At 36.7% G+C, this 22008-nt stretch overlaps 1 protein-coding gene across 2 annotated transcripts in view; it reads left to right on the top strand.

The window, feature by feature from the left end:
- Window positions 1-22008, top strand: part of SLC2A9 (solute carrier family 2 member 9) — an 84860-nt gene that overhangs the window by 47628 nt on the left and 15224 nt on the right. For both annotated transcript variants that reach the window (XM_014883189.2, XM_014883188.2), the window contains exons 9-10: window positions 4859-4960; window positions 7475-7550. In XM_014883189.2, the coding sequence (XP_014738675.2) occupies window positions 4859-4960; window positions 7475-7550 (178 nt within the window). The remainder of the gene's footprint in view (window positions 1-4858; window positions 4961-7474; window positions 7551-22008) is intronic.

Genomic DNA, 22008 nt, shown 5'->3' with positions numbered 1-22008 from the left:
TGTGGCACCACATTTGGTTTTCTTATAGTGTTCACAGGAAGAGTCTAGATGTGACTATATTGAGAAGACTGTACCCTAAGTATTTCCCATAGGATGATGCATGAAGGTGTTACTAAAAGCCTGTGACAGAGACAAGCTGTCTGAAGCATGGAATAAGTTAAAATAATTGCAGTACTAGACCATAAAAGAATGTGGGAAATCCTTTGCAGTATCACACAGAAGTCAGGGAAGACAGCCTTCTTTAGCAAGATAATTTTAATATGCTTTAGGATATCATGAGAAGGGGCTCTTAGACTCATTCTTTGGGTTTTTTACTGTTAATAGAGCTCAATATAGAAGGAAATATTCCCTGCTCAGGGCATGGCACATCTTATTAAAGGGTATTCCAGACACTTCCATAGGTATTCTCATCTCCAACACATTTCCTTCATGTTTTCCACAGGATGATGCAAGATATCTCCTCTGAAACTCTGGGTCCACTGTGGTCAGAAGAGAAAGAAAGATGTTCTAGTAACAGCCAGTCTTAGCAAGTGAAAAAATGAAGTGACAAATATTAGAATCTAGAGCGTTCCTAGGAAGTTATGTTAGAATCTGACTTTTAGTAAGACTTTTAATGCAGTCCCCTGTGACACTGTTCACACTAAGTCAGAGTCAGCCTTCACATAAATTCCCAGCAGGATATAAGTAGAGAGGGCAAGAATGGAGCAAACATGGCATTTCCCCCTCTTTCTCCCCTTACCCTGACAAGTTGTTGCTCAAGGATTACCAGAATTTGAAGGTAGTATCTTGGTCTGTAGCTGCCCAGATAGAGACAGGAGCAGAAAAGAGATTGAGCAAGCAGCATCTCAGATCCTGGTGCTTGTCAAAGACCAGAGGCATTTGGGCAGACTCTCTGCAGGGTGGACTGCAAAGAGAGGCTGTGTTAATGCACACTTCCTTAGCCCATAGGTGATCAGCAGGACTGCTTTTAGGTGAAGACATTATTGCTTTTTAATTGTTTTAGTACACGTGGACTTTTAAATAGATGAGGCCTGCATTTGAAGTAACTGTGTAGTGCCTTCCAGAAGAAAAAGTCTCCTCACGAGGGTGTGCCTTTCAACACCACTCCTAAGATCCAAGGTGTACATTGCTAAAGGCTGCATTTATGTAATAAAAATTCTTTTGTAGGATATATTCAGAAACTGAAAGTTTTAAAGATGTATCTCCTGCTGCTGAGGATTGAAAGCATTGGGTTTGAGCAATCCTTTTATCAGTCTATTCAGAATGATCTGCATTGGGGCTATCAAATATCATCATTAGAAAATAAGGCACCAGCCACAGAAGGTGTCAGAGATCAAGGTTGAGGTCTAGTCTGGTTTTTATAGCATAAACATGATAGCTTAATGCTTTTAACAACTAAATCATCACTAGAAGGAGCTTTGCTTCAGAAATATCTTGAGTTTACTGAAGGGACAGAATAGGAATAAGGAAAGGAGTGTTTTTGTGCTGCCCTAGGGGCTATTGCCAAGCACTGCTGAGGCAAAAGGGGCTGGCTAAAGAAGTCCCTGCATGGGCTGCATCTTGGCTATGCTGGTCTTGGCAGGTATTGAGTATGGAAAATATCTTTAGTGAATAGAAAATTTCACTGCCCAGTGAAGCTGATTAAGCATGCCTTACTGCAAAATGCTTCAGGTTGAGCTTAGAAATATAGCAATCAATTCCATGCTTTACTGAGAGTAAACTTAACAGATACCTGCAGAAGTTGTATAAGATCTTGTCCTGTCATGGCTTTAATACATATATAGGAAAATGGATGTAAGAGCCTTGCAAATAGATATTTATTTAAGGCTTGTGCTTATGTGGTCAAAATTGATGCTAGGCCTCTAAATTCCAGTTTAGGTACTTAGATACAATAGCCCCTCTTTTTGTTTTAAAATTAATAATTCATACAGTAGACTAATGGATATACTTCAAAATATGAATCAAAAATACCCAATTTATAATTCTCAGTCTGCTGTTCCTCTCCTTTTCCTGAGTACAAGATATTACACATTGTGTCATAAAGTGATGTAAATGAGGTTATCCATTTTAATCCTGATATTTAAAATGGGAATAACACAGTGTTAACTTGCCATGTTAAGTTTGAATCTAGTCACGGACTCTCGCTCAGACCTTTAACCAAAACACATGAGAAAGAAAGTGTGGCTATTCTTGACATTAACTTACAGAGCAAACCTCTTCACAGAGCTGAGACATCAAGAAAATCTGATAGGGTTTGCTTAGTATAATTTAGGGCCAGGATATAAGTAAGAACAGTATGCAGCAACCTCCTCTTTGGACTTGTTTGCACATTCATTTTATCCAAGGAAGCTTGTCTGTTCTATTTTATCACACTCTGCTTTCATTATGTCAGCCCTAGTATCTGCAGCTGACTCAAGCAAAAAGGTTGACATTTGCTTCTTTAACTTTATTCACAAGTGTTTCCTGACAGACAGAAGTAAGTTGTGTGAACTGTTAATGTAGTTTGTGTATCAGTTGCCTTTTTATCATGGAACATTTATGTTGAGAGAATTTTCGTTGCAATATTTTTTACACGTTTTCAATAATTTCAGCTGTGTTAACCATCATGACTGGGTATAGATTTCTACAAATGCATGTTTATGATCACTCAGAAACAAGTATCAGCCTACACAGCCCAGCACATAACTCAGGTGTTATCACAGAAAACACTTGTAATGTTCTGTTGTCTGTACTTGAGCATACACTGGATTTCTTGTTATTTCATTTATTCTACTGCACAGTATATTTTGACTTGCTAGAGATTTTCAATAGGTAAAAGTTACCAGCGCATAGCAGTGGAGCATTCAGAACTATAAATACTTGGAAAGTGGTGAATCATCTTCCACCTCTTATGAGTCATAAGCATCTTAGTGGGTTTTGCAAGCGAAAAAGTTTGGGATTTGTATAATCATAGCTAAAAAATTAAGGTTGTCTGTTTACAACCTTAAAACCAGCATTGCTTTCACCAGGGAAACTTGTTATGGAAGACCAAGTCCAACCTTTCCTTCCTTACTGGAATTTGTTTTGCTTTGAATTTTACAGGTGAAAACTATATAACACATTTTCCCCATGTTTTGTATGTGAGGCATCTATGAACTTTTTCCCTCTAAGACAAGCATCATCCCTGACTCTGTTTTAATACAAAACCCTCCAGCTGTGTAACATCGATTGCTTGATCATGACCATCAATCCAGCAATGAAAACAATGAGAGAAATTGCGCAGTATGTCACATTACATGCACAGCATTTATTATTGAACATATTATCCAAATTACATGTGAAACATCTGTTGCAGAAGTTTTACAATATCAAATAAGTTTTTAGCCCTCAAAGCCATTAAAGTTGTCTCTTGGTTCAGTATTTGTGTAGTCACGTGTGTTTGCAAGATGGATTCATTAATCATAATGGGAAATAGCTGCATCTTGTAAAGATTTTGACAGTGAAGCAGTTGCGGTCTTGAAACATTTGGACCTCATAAGACTTTATTAATACCAGTGCAGGTCTTTTTACAATTCCACAATTCTGTTATGAAAGCTGTGGAAATTGTCCAAATTGGTATGTTTCACCGTTTAAAGAAATAAAGAATGCAAAATCTTGTCACAGAGCTACTTTCAGTGATCTGCAGCATCACAGAGATACCTCTGGTGGAGAAGTTCAGCTCAGGGTACAACATCAGCATGTGTTTAGGATAGACAAGCCTGTCCTAAAATCTACTGGTGAGCCCCAGACTGAGAAGCACTTGCCTCTCAAGGCATTTCATCCATGGGTGTCTCTGTACTTTGCTTTAACACATTTCTTCTAGATGCTCCCAGTGATGTATGTTGTTTCCTAGAATTAAAGGTATTACTCCAGATTTCATTTTAGTTGCCCATTTTATTTTTTCCTCAAAAGATGTGCAGAGGATGGCATTCAGTCTCCAGTAAATAATGATATGGCAAACAATTTTGTGATTATCACTTTAACTTATTTGAAGTGGTACATTTTAATCTTCATAAAACCTTTTATTTTTCTCATAAGAAAGCTGAGTGCATAGTAGCTACCAAGATGAAAAGTACATCAGCTGTTATGACAAAGTACATATTAGCTTATTTTAATGAGTAAGACTAAAAGAGTTTCAAGTTATAGCTTTTTAAGAAATTCTTCATTGTGTTTTTCTCTAGCAGATAAATATTCAGATTTTGTGACTTATATTCAGATGTTAAATATAAATTCACAATGGGTGTAAACTGCATAAGTATCAGTGTCTGAGCAAAGTTTTCTGCTGCATGCATATTTTGCTTAGATATTCTAATTACACTGATTATCCAAAATAACAACTAAACGCTTATTCTATATATGAGGAAAAAATAAATTTAAAATAAATTTTGGCTTAATAAATTTAAGTAACTTATGCTAAAAAGATTGAAATCTTAAACTTTAAATGTTTTAAGCTTAAATTCAGAGAGTTGTTGAAATTAGGAAACAGTCAAAATGCAAAAGCAAGAGATTGTAATTCGCTTCAACATACTGACATTTTAAAACTATGTATTGTAAGAACATTGTCATAGAAATTTAGTGCAAATTTGTAAGCATTCAAACAATGAACATTTTTTTTCAGTGGTCTCAGATTAGGATACCATGCTGACTTGTTTTTTCAAACATGTTAAATTTTGTAAATAGAATTGTGAGCACAATCATGAACGGCATGGCTTATGAGCAGTGGAAAATCGATCCTCATGGTTTTAGTTTAGATCTTCGAATTTACTAGGAGAACATATTTCATGGTCCAAGTTCTCCAGTGTTTTCTCAAGAAAGCCAAATGCCACCTTTTGTTTTGCAGGGCTTGGTTATTGAGCGGCTTGGACGCAGACCCCTCCTCATTGGGGGTTTTGGGTTGATGACCGTCTTCTTTGCAGTTCTCACTGTCTCCCTGACTTTACAGGTAACACTATATATTTTTACAGGTCACTATATATTTTTATTCTCTCCTTTACCTATTTTAAACATGCTTGATACTGGTTTGTCTCGACATTCCTGCATAAGCCAATGCTTTTAATCAGTTTGGCTGATGAGGAGTGAAGGGTCACTGACACTAATTTATGAATCTGTTTGCTTCAAAGATTTTGCATTTAAAACCTATAGGGACTTTCTCACATTCTCACATTCAGACTCCTTAGTTCAAAGCTGTATGCATATCATGATATTTATGCATATCATGAAGACAATATTTCCCATAGCTGAATAAATAGTTTATCCATATTCTATGGGTGTTTCTTTGCTTGTAATTCACTCTCTCTGAGATTTCTTTCATGTTTTATACGTCATTCCAATTCTAGGTTAGGAATTTTTTTAGTGAAAATTTTCCACGTTTGATGTTTCTGTCAAGCTACTTTTCTGGTATTTATATAGGCAATATAAAGACTTAGTCTTTGGAGAACATGTGGCCCCAGAAGAAAGATGGGAATAGACTTTTTAGCAGGGCCTGTTGTCATAGGACAACAGGTAACAATTTTAAACTAAACGAGGGTCAATTTAGATTAGATATAAGGAAAAAATGTTTTGCAATGAGGGTGGTGAAGTGTTGAACAGGCTGTCCAGAGAAATGGTTGATGCCCCGTCTCTGGAAACATTCAAGACTATCTTGGACAGGGCCCGAAACAAACTGATTTAGTTGAAGATATTCTACTCATTGCAGGGGGATTGGAACTAGATGAGCTTTACAGGTGTCTTTCAATCAATATGTTTCTGTGATGATATGGTTCTAAGTTATCAGATGTTATTAGCACTCAATTCCACAAGAATTATTAGAGGAGGATTTATGAAACCAGTTTAAACTCTGGCTCTGAGTAATTTTCATTGTTTGGCTTCCATCTATGTAATAATGTGGTTTGTTTATGTTCCTAAGGACTTTAGAGAAATGAAACTGTCATTTACAATGTCATGGGTTTGGGTGGTGTTTGATCAAGGTGTTCTCCTGCTGGTTTTGATTCATTAATCTGACTTCCAAATCTTGTTTCTTGTTTGAAGGGAGTCAGTAAGTCAGGTTGACTGGCAGATCTTTGCCACACCATTGCAGTTTTATTTGATTTACCTGTATATACATCCCAATAAAGCTTTACTTCACACACCTGCCAGGACAGTTGTAAGACAGCTCTCCTGCTGAAGAGAGATGTTATTGCATATTTTGTATGACGAGTGGAAAATTCTCCTCCAGATCTTCTAAAGCCAAGTTGGGTGTGTGAGGACCTTCAGCTATTTTAAATCCCTGAAGTCTGAATGCCTTTCAGTTTTACCTCCTTTCAAGAGGATCTCAATGTATTAAGTATTAGAGTTGCTTTGAGCAAAGGATCACGATACAAATAGGCTTAATCTCAGCAAAATTTATATATACTCCATATTTGCACCTTCTCTTTCCCAGAGACCCTGGATTTACTTCCAGACAAGAATCCTAGATTGTGTAATTTTGATAGATCTACAACCCTTTTGGTTAATGTTAATGTCCAGGGCACCATGGTTTCCACGTAACTAGGGAAATAAACCAGACTAGAACAGAAAAAGCATCAGAAAATGGGGGCTTTTCCATAACACTGAAAAAAATAATTACTTTCTTTAGAACGGTATTTTTACACTGCCACTCAAAGTAGTGATAGTATACTTACATGTATCTTAGCAAACTTTTTGAAAATAGCAAAATTCTAATTAAAATATCACACTTTGCTGTGGGAAAACCCTGCCTGCTGGAGAGAGAAAGAAATGGGCAGCCATGGTTTTTTCTCAACTATTAGTATTAGAATCAAGCATTCACATATGTGATTAAGAAACAGTAGCCTGCAAACTCCACAGGAATTGCTCTTTATATTTCAAGTTCCTGAGATTTAGAGGTCTCAGTAGAGAAAAATCAACTTAGAAGTAGAGGAAAGATAGCATATATGGCCTTCCTTGTCTGCAAAATCAGATTACAGCTGAAAAGTCCTGGACTGTGGCTTTCCCATGCTTTAGCAAGGTTCAGATACGTGGTTCTCCTACCAAATGTCAGCCTGTCATGTACAGTCTTCAGCCAAGCCTTTGTCTGGTGAACTTTGAAACTCTGTGGGCCATCCTAGATGCTCTTTTTAAACATGACTGAAATACCTGAGGTGGGTGGAGGTGCTGAATGTGTTCAGTGTTCCAGGCTAGCTAGAACTTGAGCACAAGAAGTTGTGATTTTTTAAAGTTTTGACTCTGTGGTACATAGCTCGTCTAGTGTTTCTCTACGGGGATTTCACAGAGACCAAGGCCTTTAAATACAAATCATCTAATAAGGCCCTACAGAAATGCTGTGATTTTCTAAAGTAACCCAGACTAAATTCTGAAATAGATCAAGAATCATGGAAAACATTATCTATTATCTGCGGGTTTTTAAAAATATTTGTGATATGTACAATATGTCTTAAATGATTGTCTTTTATCTATCCAGAACACTGTGCATTGGCTTCCTTACCTCAGTATATTTTGTATCCTTGCAATCATTGCATCATTCTGCATTGGACCAGGTATGTCTATATTTATTTTTCCGTGTTTCTTTCTACATCTAAGGACAGGTACTTTTGCACTGGCATTATGTTAGCAAGTCACTTGTACAGAACTTCATTTCAGCAGTAAACCACAAAGGAAGACTTTTGTTCCCTTGAGCTTTTTGGTTTTTATGCACTATTTATTGCCTCTCTTACTTTGTAAGGAGTTTGACATTAAACATTAATCAGCTGTTTACACATCTTTACCACTGAAGTGGTCTAATTGATTGATTGTGGTTTATTTGGGGAAAAGTTGATGATGTTTGATGTGACTCTAATGAAATACTGCTGTAATTCTGTGGATCCTCTTTTGAAAAGCTGAGAAAAAAAACATGATGCTTTAGAGAAAAATGGGGAGAAGACCAAGATATTTCTTTTACCTTTGTGTCTGGGAAAATAGTTTGAACTTTATTTGCAGAATACTGTGAAAATACTGAAAAGAAATAGCAATTCCTCTGTCCTTCTTTAAGGACAAATCTAAGGTTCAGCTAAGTCCACTGTACTGCTGACCTACGTTGCTTAGACTGCATGGGGGGGTGGGTGTTAAAGAATTCTGTGGAATAGAACTTTCCTTGAATTTTTAAATAGGAATGTCAAATATTGACTTGAAACTTCTTTAAAACTTCCTTTCTGTTGTTTTATGTGGCTCAGAGGGTTTAAGTGCAGCTACTTGCAACATCTACCATTGGGAATTTTTAAAATCTCTGTTGAAACAAACTGAAGTTTTTTCCCTATAACAGATCTGTTCCACCAATTTTTAGAACTTGCAGATCAATATAGTCTTACATGTTATACTTCCAGCATATGAAGATTAACCCTCTGCTTTTCTTCTTCCCCCCTCATCATTCTTCTAGTATTCAAGTATTCTCCATTTAGATTCTTTCTCTTTACTGATGTGATTCAGGATTTGTCTTGTACTTCACAATCTCTTTGGAACAAAGTTTCTACAGCTACATCCAGGACAATCAGCAATTGTTAGAAATTATTTGCTTGCTTTCTACAGAAATGCATTAAAATTAAAGCTTCTGTTGTTTTTCACTCTGCTCAGTGCTGTTAAAGCCAAAGAACATTAATAGTGTACCACCAGCTACATAGTTGGCTTCTCTACCTTTCCTCTGTGTGTTCAAACATTTGTCATATCTGACAACAGTGGGAATATCTGGGTAGCACTTAATATTGAATTGCTTTTAATGAAAATCTTGGTAATTGACTCTTCAGCTGTTGAGAAGAAGCTATGAAGAATCATATTCTGATATCTCTGCAAACCAATAGCAATATTTTAGCTGACTTTGATGGGGGCCAATTTATCTTCAATGAAACTTCTTTGTTCTCTTTAGAGGAGCTTAGGAGATCTGAACTATTCTACTATCTTTCAGCTGGGCAACTTACATTATTAGCAATGTTTTAAGATGATTGAATAAGAAGAGAGCATACATATTTTTTTTCCTGAACAAAGAAATCATTACCAAGACGTCCACTTTGCATCCATTGCTTTTTGTATCACAAGACACAACTCAATAATTGTGTCGAGTTTTGTCCCCTTTCCTTGTACAGGAAAGACTTCAATAACCTGTGAAAAGTCCATTGGAGAGGCACAATGTCAGTGTCTGGAGACCTGTGAGAAGGGACTGGGTGATCTGGACTTGTCCAGCCTGAGAAGAGAGAGCCTTGGGGACCTAAGAGCAGTGCCACTTTATGAGAGGGTGTGGCAATGGCAGAGCAGCTCCTGCTGCTGCGTGGTGAGGTGCCTGAGAGGTGGAATGCAGGTGTTAAAAAAGAAAGACGCAGAGAGTCTGTAAGGAAAAGCTTTTTGCTTCTAGGCAGTCAAGCAGGATACAAAGGATACTGAGTCATTAATTACTACACAAAGATCAAAACTGAACAGTTTGTACTCCTGTTTTTCTCCATTGCAGTGGTTGTGCCCAGAGCAAAATAGAAACAGAGCAAGTAGGTGAGGCATTTTTAGAGAACCAGTGCACATTTTTTTTCCAGATTAGGGTCTTTCTAAGGCATAGCTTCTAACACTTTCATAGTCTCCCGTCGATTTATTAAATCTCTGTCTGAAACAGCAGAATTTTAGTATTCTTTGGCAAAAAAACCTACATGTCTATGACCTTTCATGAACACATCCTTTGTTTGCCTTTGTGTGATACCCTCTAGGTCTTGCAGAAACAAAGCAACTGATCCTCTTCCTCCTTTTCAACTTCCTTGTGATCTTGTAAACTTTTACCTTATCAACACAGATTTTTCAGGAATAAACAGCTATTTCTTATTGCCACCTTCTCAGTGATATTTTATGATACACCTTTAGCAGGAAAATTTCTCACTTTGGCGTTCTTTTGTAGCACTCTGATAGTTTAGTGAGGTAAGAATGACGTTCAGGAATAACTTTCCCACATTTCTGGTGATAAAAGGGGTTTTCCCCAAGAAAATTAAGATATATTCTTTATTGTAAAGCTGCATATTTTTTATACTTTTAGCCTTTTGTGGAAGTTTTGCTATTCATTTGTATTAGTTAAACAGGGACTAGTGTCAACTAATCCTCAGTATGTTAATTGCTCCTGTATTTACACTACAAAACCAATTTGTAATAATTCAATAGGTACAAATCTTAAGCTAGAACGAATTTAATTGAGCTATTGGTACTTGGAAAAATTATCCCATCTAAAGACAACAAATAACATGAGGAATTGAGTTTATAAAAATACTGCTTTAACTTTCTAGAGCACAAAATTGCCTTTAAAAGTACAGTATTTTCTCTCTTGTTAGAACATCCAATATCTTTGTGATAGCTTAGATGTTGTGGAAACCATTTTCTGATACTACTTGCATGAGTCCCATCTGCTTCTTTACAGTGAGGATCAGCTGTTACTATAAACTCTGGAGGGTGTTTATTTGTTTCATTTTTCTGAGCTCGGCTTTTCAGCTTGCAGATATTTTTGAAACAGTGATGGTAGCAACAGGTATGTTCAGGCATATGTGTGGTTTGGTACTTCATCGTTTTTGTTAGAAGACAAACAGCAGAAAGCTTTCACTTTCTAAAAATTAAAGGGTCCCTTACTCTTGATACAGTCAATCTGTGATCTGAAAGAAAATTGTTTATTGTTCTATAGATTAGGGAGCCATGCTGGTCCAGGCAGTTACTTCATTGTGCATATTTAGTTAATTTTACACAAGTTAAGATATTCACTGGACCTGAAATAAATATAGGATGCATTTCAAATGAAGGGTTGTCATCCAGCAAACAGTAAACAGAAAAAAACTGAGGGGATTGGTTCTGACTCCTAAGGAGACAAAAAGCAAAAAGCTGGAAGTCAGCTGAGAAAACTAATCAAAGAAAAAAAGTAAAAGAACATTTTCAGGATCTGCAGAGAGCATTTGTGCTGTTCAGGTTATGCATCATGAGCAAATGCAGTGATTTGTAATGACTTTACAGAATGGGTACATAATGTGCAGCTTCTTGGAAATTTGTACCGTGATAGACAGGCTTAGGTACATGTGAAATGTCTTCCTTCTTTAACTTTGCCTCAGTTAAAATTTAAGAAAAAAGGAAAACCAAGATTTATTCCCACTTTCTTAGTTAAACCTGTGTGGCTACTTCTTCTTGAACTGAACACTCATGTTCAAGTGTGCCTGCAGAATCAATCTCTTCAAGGAAAGATGGTCTAAAATCTGACTTTTACAGAATAAAGAGAAGGTTTTGCTTATTTTTAGCTATTTCCTTGAATTCCCCATTCACCTATTGTACCTCTACAACAGTTGCTGTGCCAGCAAGTGATTTTTGATTTTTCTGGGAGAATTGGAAAATGTGCACTGCAGTTTCAGAAAACCTGCTGTAGATTGTCCCCATTTACCCAGCAGCCAAATATTTTAAAAAACATCTGAACACCCAAAAACTGACACAGAATATGTTCTATTCAGTTTCCTGATTTGTCTGCAAGGACGTTGACCACACTTGTCAGTGAGTCTATCATGCATTTTTGGATGAGGGACTTGCAGGTTTTGGTTTTGAAATTTTTCCAACTCACATAAAACAACTATATGTTCATCCTCTGGACCAGAGAATGGCTTTTCTGCCGCCTGTCAAGATGTGCCAGATAGTGGAACACGGAGAAAAAAAATCGATCAACTGATTAATTGGAGATTACAGAAAGATTGGCATGAACTGTAGGATAATCTTCCTAGTGAAAATAGGTGCAACAAAAAGATAGTCAAGACCTTGAGAACCTGGAAACCTGGCATAAATCATTTCCATGCATTATCCTTGTATGCAGTGATTTATTGCTGCAGCCTTTTCTGTTTAAGCGTAACACCTTTCTATCCAGTTTTGATAAGTTGAGAAGGCACTGCTGCAGAGAAGGGACAGGAAACCATGGTGGATGAAGTTTGGTATGATGCCTGTTTTTAACTAAATGGAAGGATGGGAAGAGGTAGGAGGAAGCAGAGTGTTTTGATAAAATACCTGGCTTTGAAACAATCTTCTTTTACCACCTTCTTTCAAAGAAATTTGATGCTTTCAAATCTCTACAAATTTTCTGGCTCTGGAAACATGTTGCACTGAAGCACTGGATTCTTTTTTACCAGTGGAAATAAGTAGAAATAACCCCAGCCCCCAATTGTGGCAGTAAGATCTGTAAAAAGTGTTTATGTAGCACAAGTGTGCTGCCCACCCTTTGACCACTGTATCTGGGAGGGAGATCAGCTACATGTGTGCACAGGAAGGCAAGTGTTAATGCTCCTTCTTCCAAAGAGTTCCTCAGAGTCCTTTGGAAAGAAAAGAAAAATTACCTTTTACTCCAACAAACAGTAATGCTCATAGAAATTCCAGGAGGAGTTGATTTTATATCCATTGCCTGATCATGATAACTCAAGCCATCTTTGTGCTGGAAATTTGTGTTATTTGGTGGCACTTCAAGTTTGAGATAAATTATTTTTATTGTAATTTTTTGCATTTTGCCCATTTCTAAGAATGGGACATATATGCTTGCATGACCTGGAGAGAAAAAGAGACTTAGAACAGGGTGAGGATTTAAGGATGTCTGAAAAATGTCAGTTAGCTAAGGAAAAAGATAATATTATCTCTAAGTATCACATGAAAGACTTACACATAGCCGATTATATTTTATCTAAGTAATTTGATAAGTTGTTTTATATGAACACTCTGTATGCACATTCTTTTACATGTTTTCTTAAAGACCTAATACATCATATTGTCATGCATTGTCTCATTGTATTGTAAAGTGAAAAAAGCTCATTTTGTTTCATTTTTGAGATGACTTAGAGCTGAATGTTGGAGCACAAAACTGCTCAGGCAGCAAAGAAGGGCTACCATGAAGGTGAAGAAAATGGACTTATATATGAAAAGATCCAGAATAACTTCATAATGTCTCACAAAAAAAGGCTGAGAATTAAGTACTGACTGAAAAAACTGAGAATTGTATTTGAACCAGATGGTCCAATATGATCCTGGATTCCTTTCTCTTCTAATCTTGTGTTCTTTATTTATCTCTAAGAGTGATGCTCGATCCTCTGTATAAAGTCTTACCTTGTTTCTACCTGTCTAAAGCCCTCGGTGTCTGCAAAGATGCACATGTGGCCAGAAGGATTTTCTAGCTGGTCACTGCAATAAAATGCAGCCCCTGACTTCATTTCTGTCAATAGCTGCTATTTTTAAATCAGTGGCACTAGAGAGAAGAAAGCAGGAGTCTCTGGCTAAGTCATACACAGTGGCTTCAGGCATTTTGACTTTATAGTCTTATGTAATGTCTTAGAAGTAGTTATTCTGGTCTTTAATCCCGTGTATTTCTGTGGATAGGTAGCATTTCCCCACAGAAGTCCTGCTCAGTTCAGTGTAGCACAGATAAAGCTGAATTTACTGTGGTCAAACATGAGTCTGTGTGATTTTACTTAAATTCCTACTTTTAAGATAGGTTTCTATTTAGTATGCATAAGGATGACAAATCAGATCAGTGGTATGTTTCCAGTCACACTCTGATTACAGGAAAGAGAAATCAGTAAAATTCAAACTCAGATGAATTTGAAAAGAATAGTAATTTTATGGTAGCAAGATCTTAATTTTTCAATTGTTACTTTTTATAGCAATTGCATTTTCAGATGCAGCTGAGGAATATCAACAAACCAGGCCATTCTAGAAAAATGTTTCACTTATGCTTGTCTCTTTTTTGAGAGTTTTATAATATTTGTCATGGCTTATGGAATGTGAGTGAAGTTTTCCCTAGCACAGCTGAATACAATGAATACAATTGAATACAATTTGAAATTGACATTATAAGGTAAACAAAAGAAAACTCAGAGAAAATCATTGCTGTGCCCTGAGGTGCATCAAAGATATTTTGGTATTTAAAGTTTAAATCAGTGCATGCTCTTACTCTGAATGCCATTGTGCAGCTGTACTGACAGCAGAGCTGTTGTCATAAAAGGGTCACTTCGAAAGTCACGAGGTTTGTTCAGCCTGAAATGTCATGAGTGAAGAAAATAAAAATCATCTCTTGGATGTGAAACAGCCAAAGGTGTGATAGCACATATGTAGACATAAAAGCACTGCAAAGAAAGGCAGCATCGGTATTATTGCCTGAAACAGGCATTTACAGAAGCTTTGTGTGATATTTTAGCTTCTCCACTTAGAGTGGGATGTAAGAACTTTTGACACTCATGGCCTCCCACAGAGGCATTATGCCAGTCCACTTTGAGAAAGAGTTTGAGCTTGCTTGAGTGCAAAAAAAATCCCAAACACTCTCTGTACCACAAAGGTGTATGCACTTAAAAAGAAACAAATAAATCCATGTTGTCCTATATTTTGTTAAAAAGTTGTAGATTTGAAAGGTTAGGTTAATTTAATTTTTTTTTATTCTATAAACTGGAATCCTTTACAGTCTTTACAACAGATAGGGATTCTTCGATAATGCCAAGTAGTTTCTGCATTGAATATGGAGGGTATTTGTGAAGAAATAACCTTTAATTTTCACAGATATTTAGGAAAATACTTGTTTTATTGATAGCTGTAAGGCTTTTATGGGCACAACAGCAGAATTAATATATGCTGCATAAATATCAGTTAAATACTCCAAATGTGAGTTATGGTTCAGTTCAGAAACTCGTAATAACCTGGAGACAGTCTCAGCTGGAGATTTTCGGAGACCCCTGGCCCCGTCCCTGCCCTGTTGTGACCCTCCCTTGCTGTGGGCTGCCATCCATCCAAGGCAAATATCCCAGGACTGGTGTCCTGCCCTCCCAGCTGCAGCCAGCACAGCCTGTCCTGGCAGTGCCACTGCTGTCACTGCTGCAGGAGAGCTCTTCTTTCCTTTTCTGCCTTTCTCCAGCAACGGGAAAAGCTCCTGCCTACCAAGGGGCAGGAGTGTTTTCAACTACTTCTACCAGGTCAAGTAGTTGAGAATTTATCTTTTGATTGCTTTTGAGTGAACAAACTGATTTTTTAGGCTATTATGAAATAAGACTAGAACTGCTTTCAATATTCATTGATTTTTTTTGGGGGGGGGAGGATAACATGCCCCTTGAATACATTCAATACCATGTCATTCAACATATATTTTGGGATTAATACCTGTTTTGCGTTTTGTTTGAATTATTCTCTCTTAAAGAACAGCATAGAGAAAATGTGTAGCTTTTAACAGTTCTGTAGCAAAAGTGATTTCAATTCAATAATTAATGGCAGTTCTAAAGAAAAATGAACCCCTAGTATTTGAAAGGTAATTGTATCTGTTGAATAAAGGAATTGCTGGAGGTGACACCTGAAGTTCTCAGCAGCAGGAAAACTGATGAACTTTGTCCTGCTAACAATAGATTTTAAAAATTAGCTTAATTGAAGCTTTCAAAATGTGAATGCTTTGACACTTGACAGCACTCCTCCTACCTGAACTAGCTTTTCCTGAATGATCATTAATTAGTTGCTGATGGCTCCCAACTCCAACCCTGAAGAAATTTACTGCTGCAAAAATACACCCATGTGTTTTAGAGGTTCATGTAATCATGAAAAAAACTATTTATTGAAAAGCTGTGTAAGTGACCTAGGTACATTATTCAGATTAATAGGGATTGGATATGGAATGCCTAGTAAAAAATACTGTTTTTTCTGTGAATTTGTATAAAATAGTTATACTTGCAAAAGTGCAAACTAATAAATATATAGAACAGTAGATGTAGAATTAATGAATGTAAGGCAATAAAAATATTTTATTTCCCTTATGCCTAGGCACAATGCACAGCAAAGAAAAGTTTTCTATTCATCTCATCTATTTCTGACTAATCTCCATGGCTAAGATCTAAATGCAAATTCGATGTTGCAATGAACACTGCTCTAGAGTCCAGACAGTGTTTCTTGCTAGCCAACATACTGCATAGAAAGATGAACAAACACCAGTAATAGACTTTCAGAGGAAAAAAATATGTCAGAAGGAGAACTGCATGAACAAGGGTAGTCAGTGTCAGGTTGACTAAACAAACAGTTAAAGCAGTTGTTTCCTTTAAATCTCCAGGTGTTATCTGTCCTACTCCAGAAATTTCTCTTTTTTAGAATCACTGACTTATGGCTTATGTGACCTCTTTCTGAGTTTCATCAGAAAGAATGCTTGTATTGTTCATCACAGCAAGACTCTTACTGTCCTAGCTGGTGCTTCTAGTCAAAGTGCATCTTCTGAGCCCTCCTTCCTTTTGCTTTCTGTTTGTTAGCAAGCAAACACTGCTGTTATATTTGTTTTGGTTATTGGCCACAGTAAGGAAAATAATTTTTGTTGCTGTCTTACATTCATTAGTTCTATCATTATTGCTCCTCATACCTTGTCCACCATCCTATAGCAGCAGTTAAAATATACTGACTTTTCAGGATTTCTTTAGTTTGCAGGTTCCCAACCAGCAGCATTTTGTGCTAATGGTCTGTCAACTTGAATTCCTGACAGGAAATCATGTCTAATGGATTTATATTTGTTTCAGAATATTATCATAGGACTAATAAGCCGAGAATAGATAGGGGTTGGGGTTTTTTCTTCTTTCCAGTCCTCATACAGTGATATAATTGTATGAATATTTCTCTTACCTAGGACTGAACACAGTTGTGAGTCTTTAATTTGGATATTTCCACACTACTTCCATCTATATAGTGGATGAATATACAAGGGACACTTCTGTGCTTTTGTTAAAGTAAAAACTCTGTCATTGTTCTCATCGAGATAAATTATTTTAATAGTTTAATATGAATAGAAGTGCTTAATCATCACTGTTACTGAGAATAACTATAAATTTAATTCTATTATATAGACTCATAGTCATAGCTCAGTAAAAAAAAAAATTCTTCACATTCAAATAGAACAGAAAGTTGGGCTATAATTAGGGTTGTGATGTTATAAGGTGGAGCTGAATATATAGCAGAAATGTTTAAAAGACTATTAACTACGATTAACTATTTATATAGTTATAAGTTGAGTGTAATTTTTTAAATTGCACTTTATGTTTTGGTAGCTTTGCAGCATTATAATTGTGAAGCAAAAAGAAATGTTGCCAAGAACCAGAGAGAAGTTTAATATTGATGTTCAGTTTCTACAAACAAAAGCTGAGACAAAAAAAAATCAAACAGTAAGAATAAAAAAAAAAAAAAAAACAGAACAAAACAAAAAACCCCTCACTAAGTATCCCAGTAGACCAAAATTTTTACCAAATAGTAAAAATCCAATTCATTTTGTTTAGAATTTGTCAGAATGGCCTACATATTGCTAGTTTGCCTTACAATAAGAGGCAAAAATTTAAAATATTTAATTAAATTAATAAATTAAAATAAATTCGAAATTAAATATATTCATCATGTTTACAGCCCACAGCTGTGTTTCACAAGGAATTGTAATAACTCATCTAAGGAAAATTATCTTAAAAGTACTGAACTTATTTGGATTCATTCAGTTATATGATAAGTATTTTGTTGAACAAATTTTCAGAGAAGAATTATTCATTCAGCAAAGGATTGCTCATAAAATTCTGCTTGAGTGCACTGACTTATGGAAGTAAAAACTGTAGGAAAATATACTAATTAATATTCAAGAGGGGGAGAATTTCACTGAAGAGGAAATTATCAGATGGTTCAGATAAGGGTATTGTGTCTTTTTTGCATGGAATATCTGCTGGATATAAACAGACCTAGAAAGAATTTTGTGTGATTTATTATATTTTATGTAATAGGCTTCTTGTTGTATGTCAACCATTTTAGTGTAAATTACCTGAGAACCAGGAAATAACATTTTAACTACTAAGAACAGAGTGAATCAATATTTTAATTGTGCACCATTGCTTAGTTGATTTTTTTAATTTACCCTGAATAATATGGGTTGCCTTACACCAACAAAGTACAGAATACCTCCAGAACTGGCTTTCTAAATGCTGTTGGAATTGCAGGTTTTATATAGATGCTAAACCAAAGGCCAATTAATTAATGCAAAAATTCTTTCACACAATACTGCATTAAAAACTAGTCCCTTAATAATTGTAAATACTATTTATTATAAGAGTTTGTAAGGTTTTGTATTATTTGTATTATTTGCTTTAATTTGGTCTTATAGTTTACACTTTTTGTTTGCCATAGACTGACTGCTTTAAATTTTTTTACTCAAGTGGCCTTTAATCTTAGGCAGAAAAGATTCTAATGGCACAAATTAATGTGGTTAATGAATTATACCATTTTCTACAAACAAAGTGTCTGTTTTACTTAATTATCCTGTGGAGAAGAGGTGCAGACAGCTAGAAAAGTCTGCAGCATGAAGCTGTGACTCAGTACACCCCTGTCACACCTTCTGTTCCCAGCTCTCTCAGCAGGATTAGCTGGGAGTACAGCTGTCATATCTGACTGTAATGTCATATTTGGTGGGGTATTATTCAATCAAATACAAAGTGCAAGTTAAAATAATCTAACAGGTGACAGAACACCTTTATAAAGATTGAGCTATCTTTTGGCAAAATTCTTATTCTATCTCTAGACCTACAGAAACGGAAGAAACTCAGTAGCTGCATTTCATCTCTCCCTAGCAGGATTCCTGAAATGTATTTTCCCATGGGCTTTGTTGCACATTTTTGGCGGTTTTGTTCACTGATTAGGTGGGGGTTTGTTTGTTTGTGGTTTTTTAATAGCTAAAGTCTGAGTAGAAACTAACAGCCTTCTGCTCTCTGGCTGAAGAACATCGGGTTGTTTTCCCAGCAGTTATCTTCCAGGAGTTTTGTCTCACTTCCACTGCTTCCCTCCCAGAGCTGCTCTCTCAAGGATTGAATTGCAAATAGCAATACCTTTCTTTGAGATAGGACTCTGTCCCCCAGCCCTATTAGGATATATCAGTCTTCCCTACATGCCTTGCCTTGCAGACAAAGCCATTTTTATGGACCATGTCTGGAGCTCCACAGACATCTTTTCCCCCCCAAAACAGAGCATTGTTGCAAGGTAGTTGTCTGCTTTCTCAAAACACCTCCCTTTGAAGTCTCCTTGTCTCAAAGCACGGAGTTGGAAAGTCTGGGAGCTCTTGCCCTAATCAGCTTTGCAGGATTCCCAGACTCCCCCTCATATGGGCAGATTTTGGAAAGCTGAGACTGCAGGGGTCACTGGGCTGGTGGCCATGGTGTGTCCTTCTGGTGGGGCAGGAAACCCTCTGGCTACCCTGGGGCCACTGCCTGAACACACAAGGGTTTGGCTTGGGTGGGTATTGAAAGATGAACTGCTAGCTCAGGGAGAGTTCCTTTCTCTTTAGTGCTTCTTAGGGCACAACATTTCACCTTTAGAAGCTATTTACCACTGTAATAAATCTCCTTGATTTGTATTAGGAATATATTCTTGTAACAGTCTCATTTCATAAATCATATATATAGCCATAACATAAATTCCCAGTTAGGTGCTGGATAAAAACAGGATGAGGAGTTCAGCATTTTCCTTCCTTTCTCATATTTTCTGTATTCAGGTTTTTGCACTGACTCATGTAACTTCTGCTAAGCAATATTTATGCAAACTGCTCACTGGACAAAACAGCAAATATGTGCACCTAATTTCTCCTAAGAAAACACGTTGATACTTGTATAAATTTAAATACGTATTTGAAAATACATACCTGAAAGTCCATCCATGCTATAGCATGGAAACCAAGAATATTTTTTTCTATTCTAATAATTCCAATTTCATGCATAAAAGAGTACTGAATTGAGAGTCTGGATTTTTACCAGCACATGACATTGATTCTATATGTAACTGGACTAATTACAGAGGTAAATTAATAAAGAACACAGAAACAGAAGTATTTATGCATGTCTAATTGTGTCATGTGGGTTTAATCTAGTTTTTATTAAACTACAAGTTCTGCAGTAAGACATTTGTAGTTTCCAGTAGAAGTAGAATCCTAGCAGATATAACAATCATTCGCTACTAGCTCTCAGTATGGTAAGAGTTTTTCTATTATGTTCACTGCAATGCTGAAAATAACAAGGTATTAGAAATTAATCACTGTAATTATGTGGTCAATGCATTACCTGTTTAAATTCATGTTTGGAAGCTACCTTGTTGAAAAACTCCTACGGGAAATCCTAATATACACTTTTTTGTTTTATGATCAGTGCTAAAATAAAGCTGTTTCACTGAAAATTGTATGGAAAGCCTTCCAGGGGAAAAGACAATGCCAGGTTCATTCTCCATGAGAAAGCTCATCAGGTAGCTTCTTGGTGAATTATTTCACCCACATTCAAATATATGTTAAAGTTTCAAAACTCATGACAAAGCATTTAAAGACTCTTCCAAAGATAGAGTGGTTTGGTAGGATTGCTTTTGGCAGTGGTTTCCAAGCTTCCATGTTTGAACACAGGCTAGTACAGACTCATCTGGCCTAATGATTATGTAGGGTACCTTGCAGAGACTCACTGAGAAGTGGTTGGTAAGATGCCACAGTATTGTGATCTCTGCTCAGATCCCACTTACATAGTCAAAGCATAATAGAGCTTCCCTCAGCCCCAGGCACTCAGTTTTGTATCTCAAAGAAGAGTGAGCTCCAGGAGAAAGGGAGTCCTTGAGCACATCTCTGACACCTTGAAATGACTGAGAATGGAATCCTGGGCCTACAGGTTCAGCTGATCTCAGATGCCTTCACTGGCTGTGACTTTAAGGCTTTACAGTTTTCCTTCAGCTCTCCCAAATTTCTTTTTCACTTCACTGAGTTGAAGACTGTGTTTCTCACAGAGGTGTGGCCTTGGAAGGCATTCACATGCCCTCCTCTTCATCCTCATAAGGCCAAGTCCATGCTCTTCCAGGCACACAGCAATAGACAGCAGTGACCTGGCTTCATTCCATTTCTTGTGTTCTCAGACCTGACCCGACTTTCCTGTAACTCACGTACCACTTTTCACTTTTCAGGTTCCTTGGTTCCTCCTTGTGACTCCTTTAAGTCATCCTTCTACAGAAGGTGACTTTCTCTATTTTGTGATGCTGTGGATATACTTCTCTAGACCATGAGAAAGCTGGGAGATCTGTCTGTGCCACCCTTCCCATTCCTCCATAGAATTTTTGAGTTAGTGATAATTGATATGTCCTTAGAAATTAAATTGGAATTTCAAGGAATCTGTTCCAAGATAGTGCCCATGCATTTTTATTTCCATTACACTTATGCTTTCTGATAGGTTTCTGTCCTTTTGTACTTTTTTTTTTGTGCCTCTGGCTTTTTTCTCCCTTGTACAATATGTATTTTTCCAAATGCTGCTTTTCCAAGTGCTGTTTCCAACAGTATATTTTATTATACTGACAAGAACACCAACACCTCTGTAGATTGTCCTACAGCAAAGGCATGACAGAATAAATGATCATAAATAAGTCATCTTACATGATTTCTGTTTCCAGTCCTTCAGTTCAGTTCCTCCCTCCAAGGGGCAAGTGTCCTGGAAAACTGCTGCCTCAAATGGCATTTAAGACCCAAACCAGATGCTGACAGAACAGATGTGATTGCTGCCATTTGAACCCAAATCCCAAGGGTATGATAGAATGGTCATTTTGAAGTAATCAAAGATTGATAGACCCCATGTTACTTGAATTTTATTAAGTTATGGGGGTTCTTATTTTACATGTTCTAACTGCTGCTGAGCGAGGTTACTTTTTTTAAGTCACAGAATTCTGATATTGCATATGTCTTGCAGAAAGATACAAAGCTGCAGTTTGGATGGCTTAAACTCTCCATATCTCACTTTCCTCTGTGTAAAGTAGGATTAAATAACTTTTTTGGTGTCATTTACACTGACATCTTTGGCACAGAAAGTTCAGTTGAAGGCTTTGCTACCGCTTTAGCTATGTTCTCACAAAAAGTCACACTAGCTCGTGATGGAGAGTTTGCTGCATCACATTGCCTTTCTTTTATGCACATATTCATGGCTTCTGCAGCTGGAAGAATGTCTGACAACACGTGTC

The sequence above is a fragment of the Sturnus vulgaris genome, chromosome 4 (assembly GCF_052056855.1).
Source record: "Sturnus vulgaris isolate bStuVul1 chromosome 4, bStuVul1.hap1, whole genome shotgun sequence".
Lineage (NCBI taxonomy): Eukaryota > Metazoa > Chordata > Aves > Passeriformes > Sturnidae > Sturnus > Sturnus vulgaris.
This window is presented reverse-complemented; position numbering and strand designations above follow the sequence as displayed.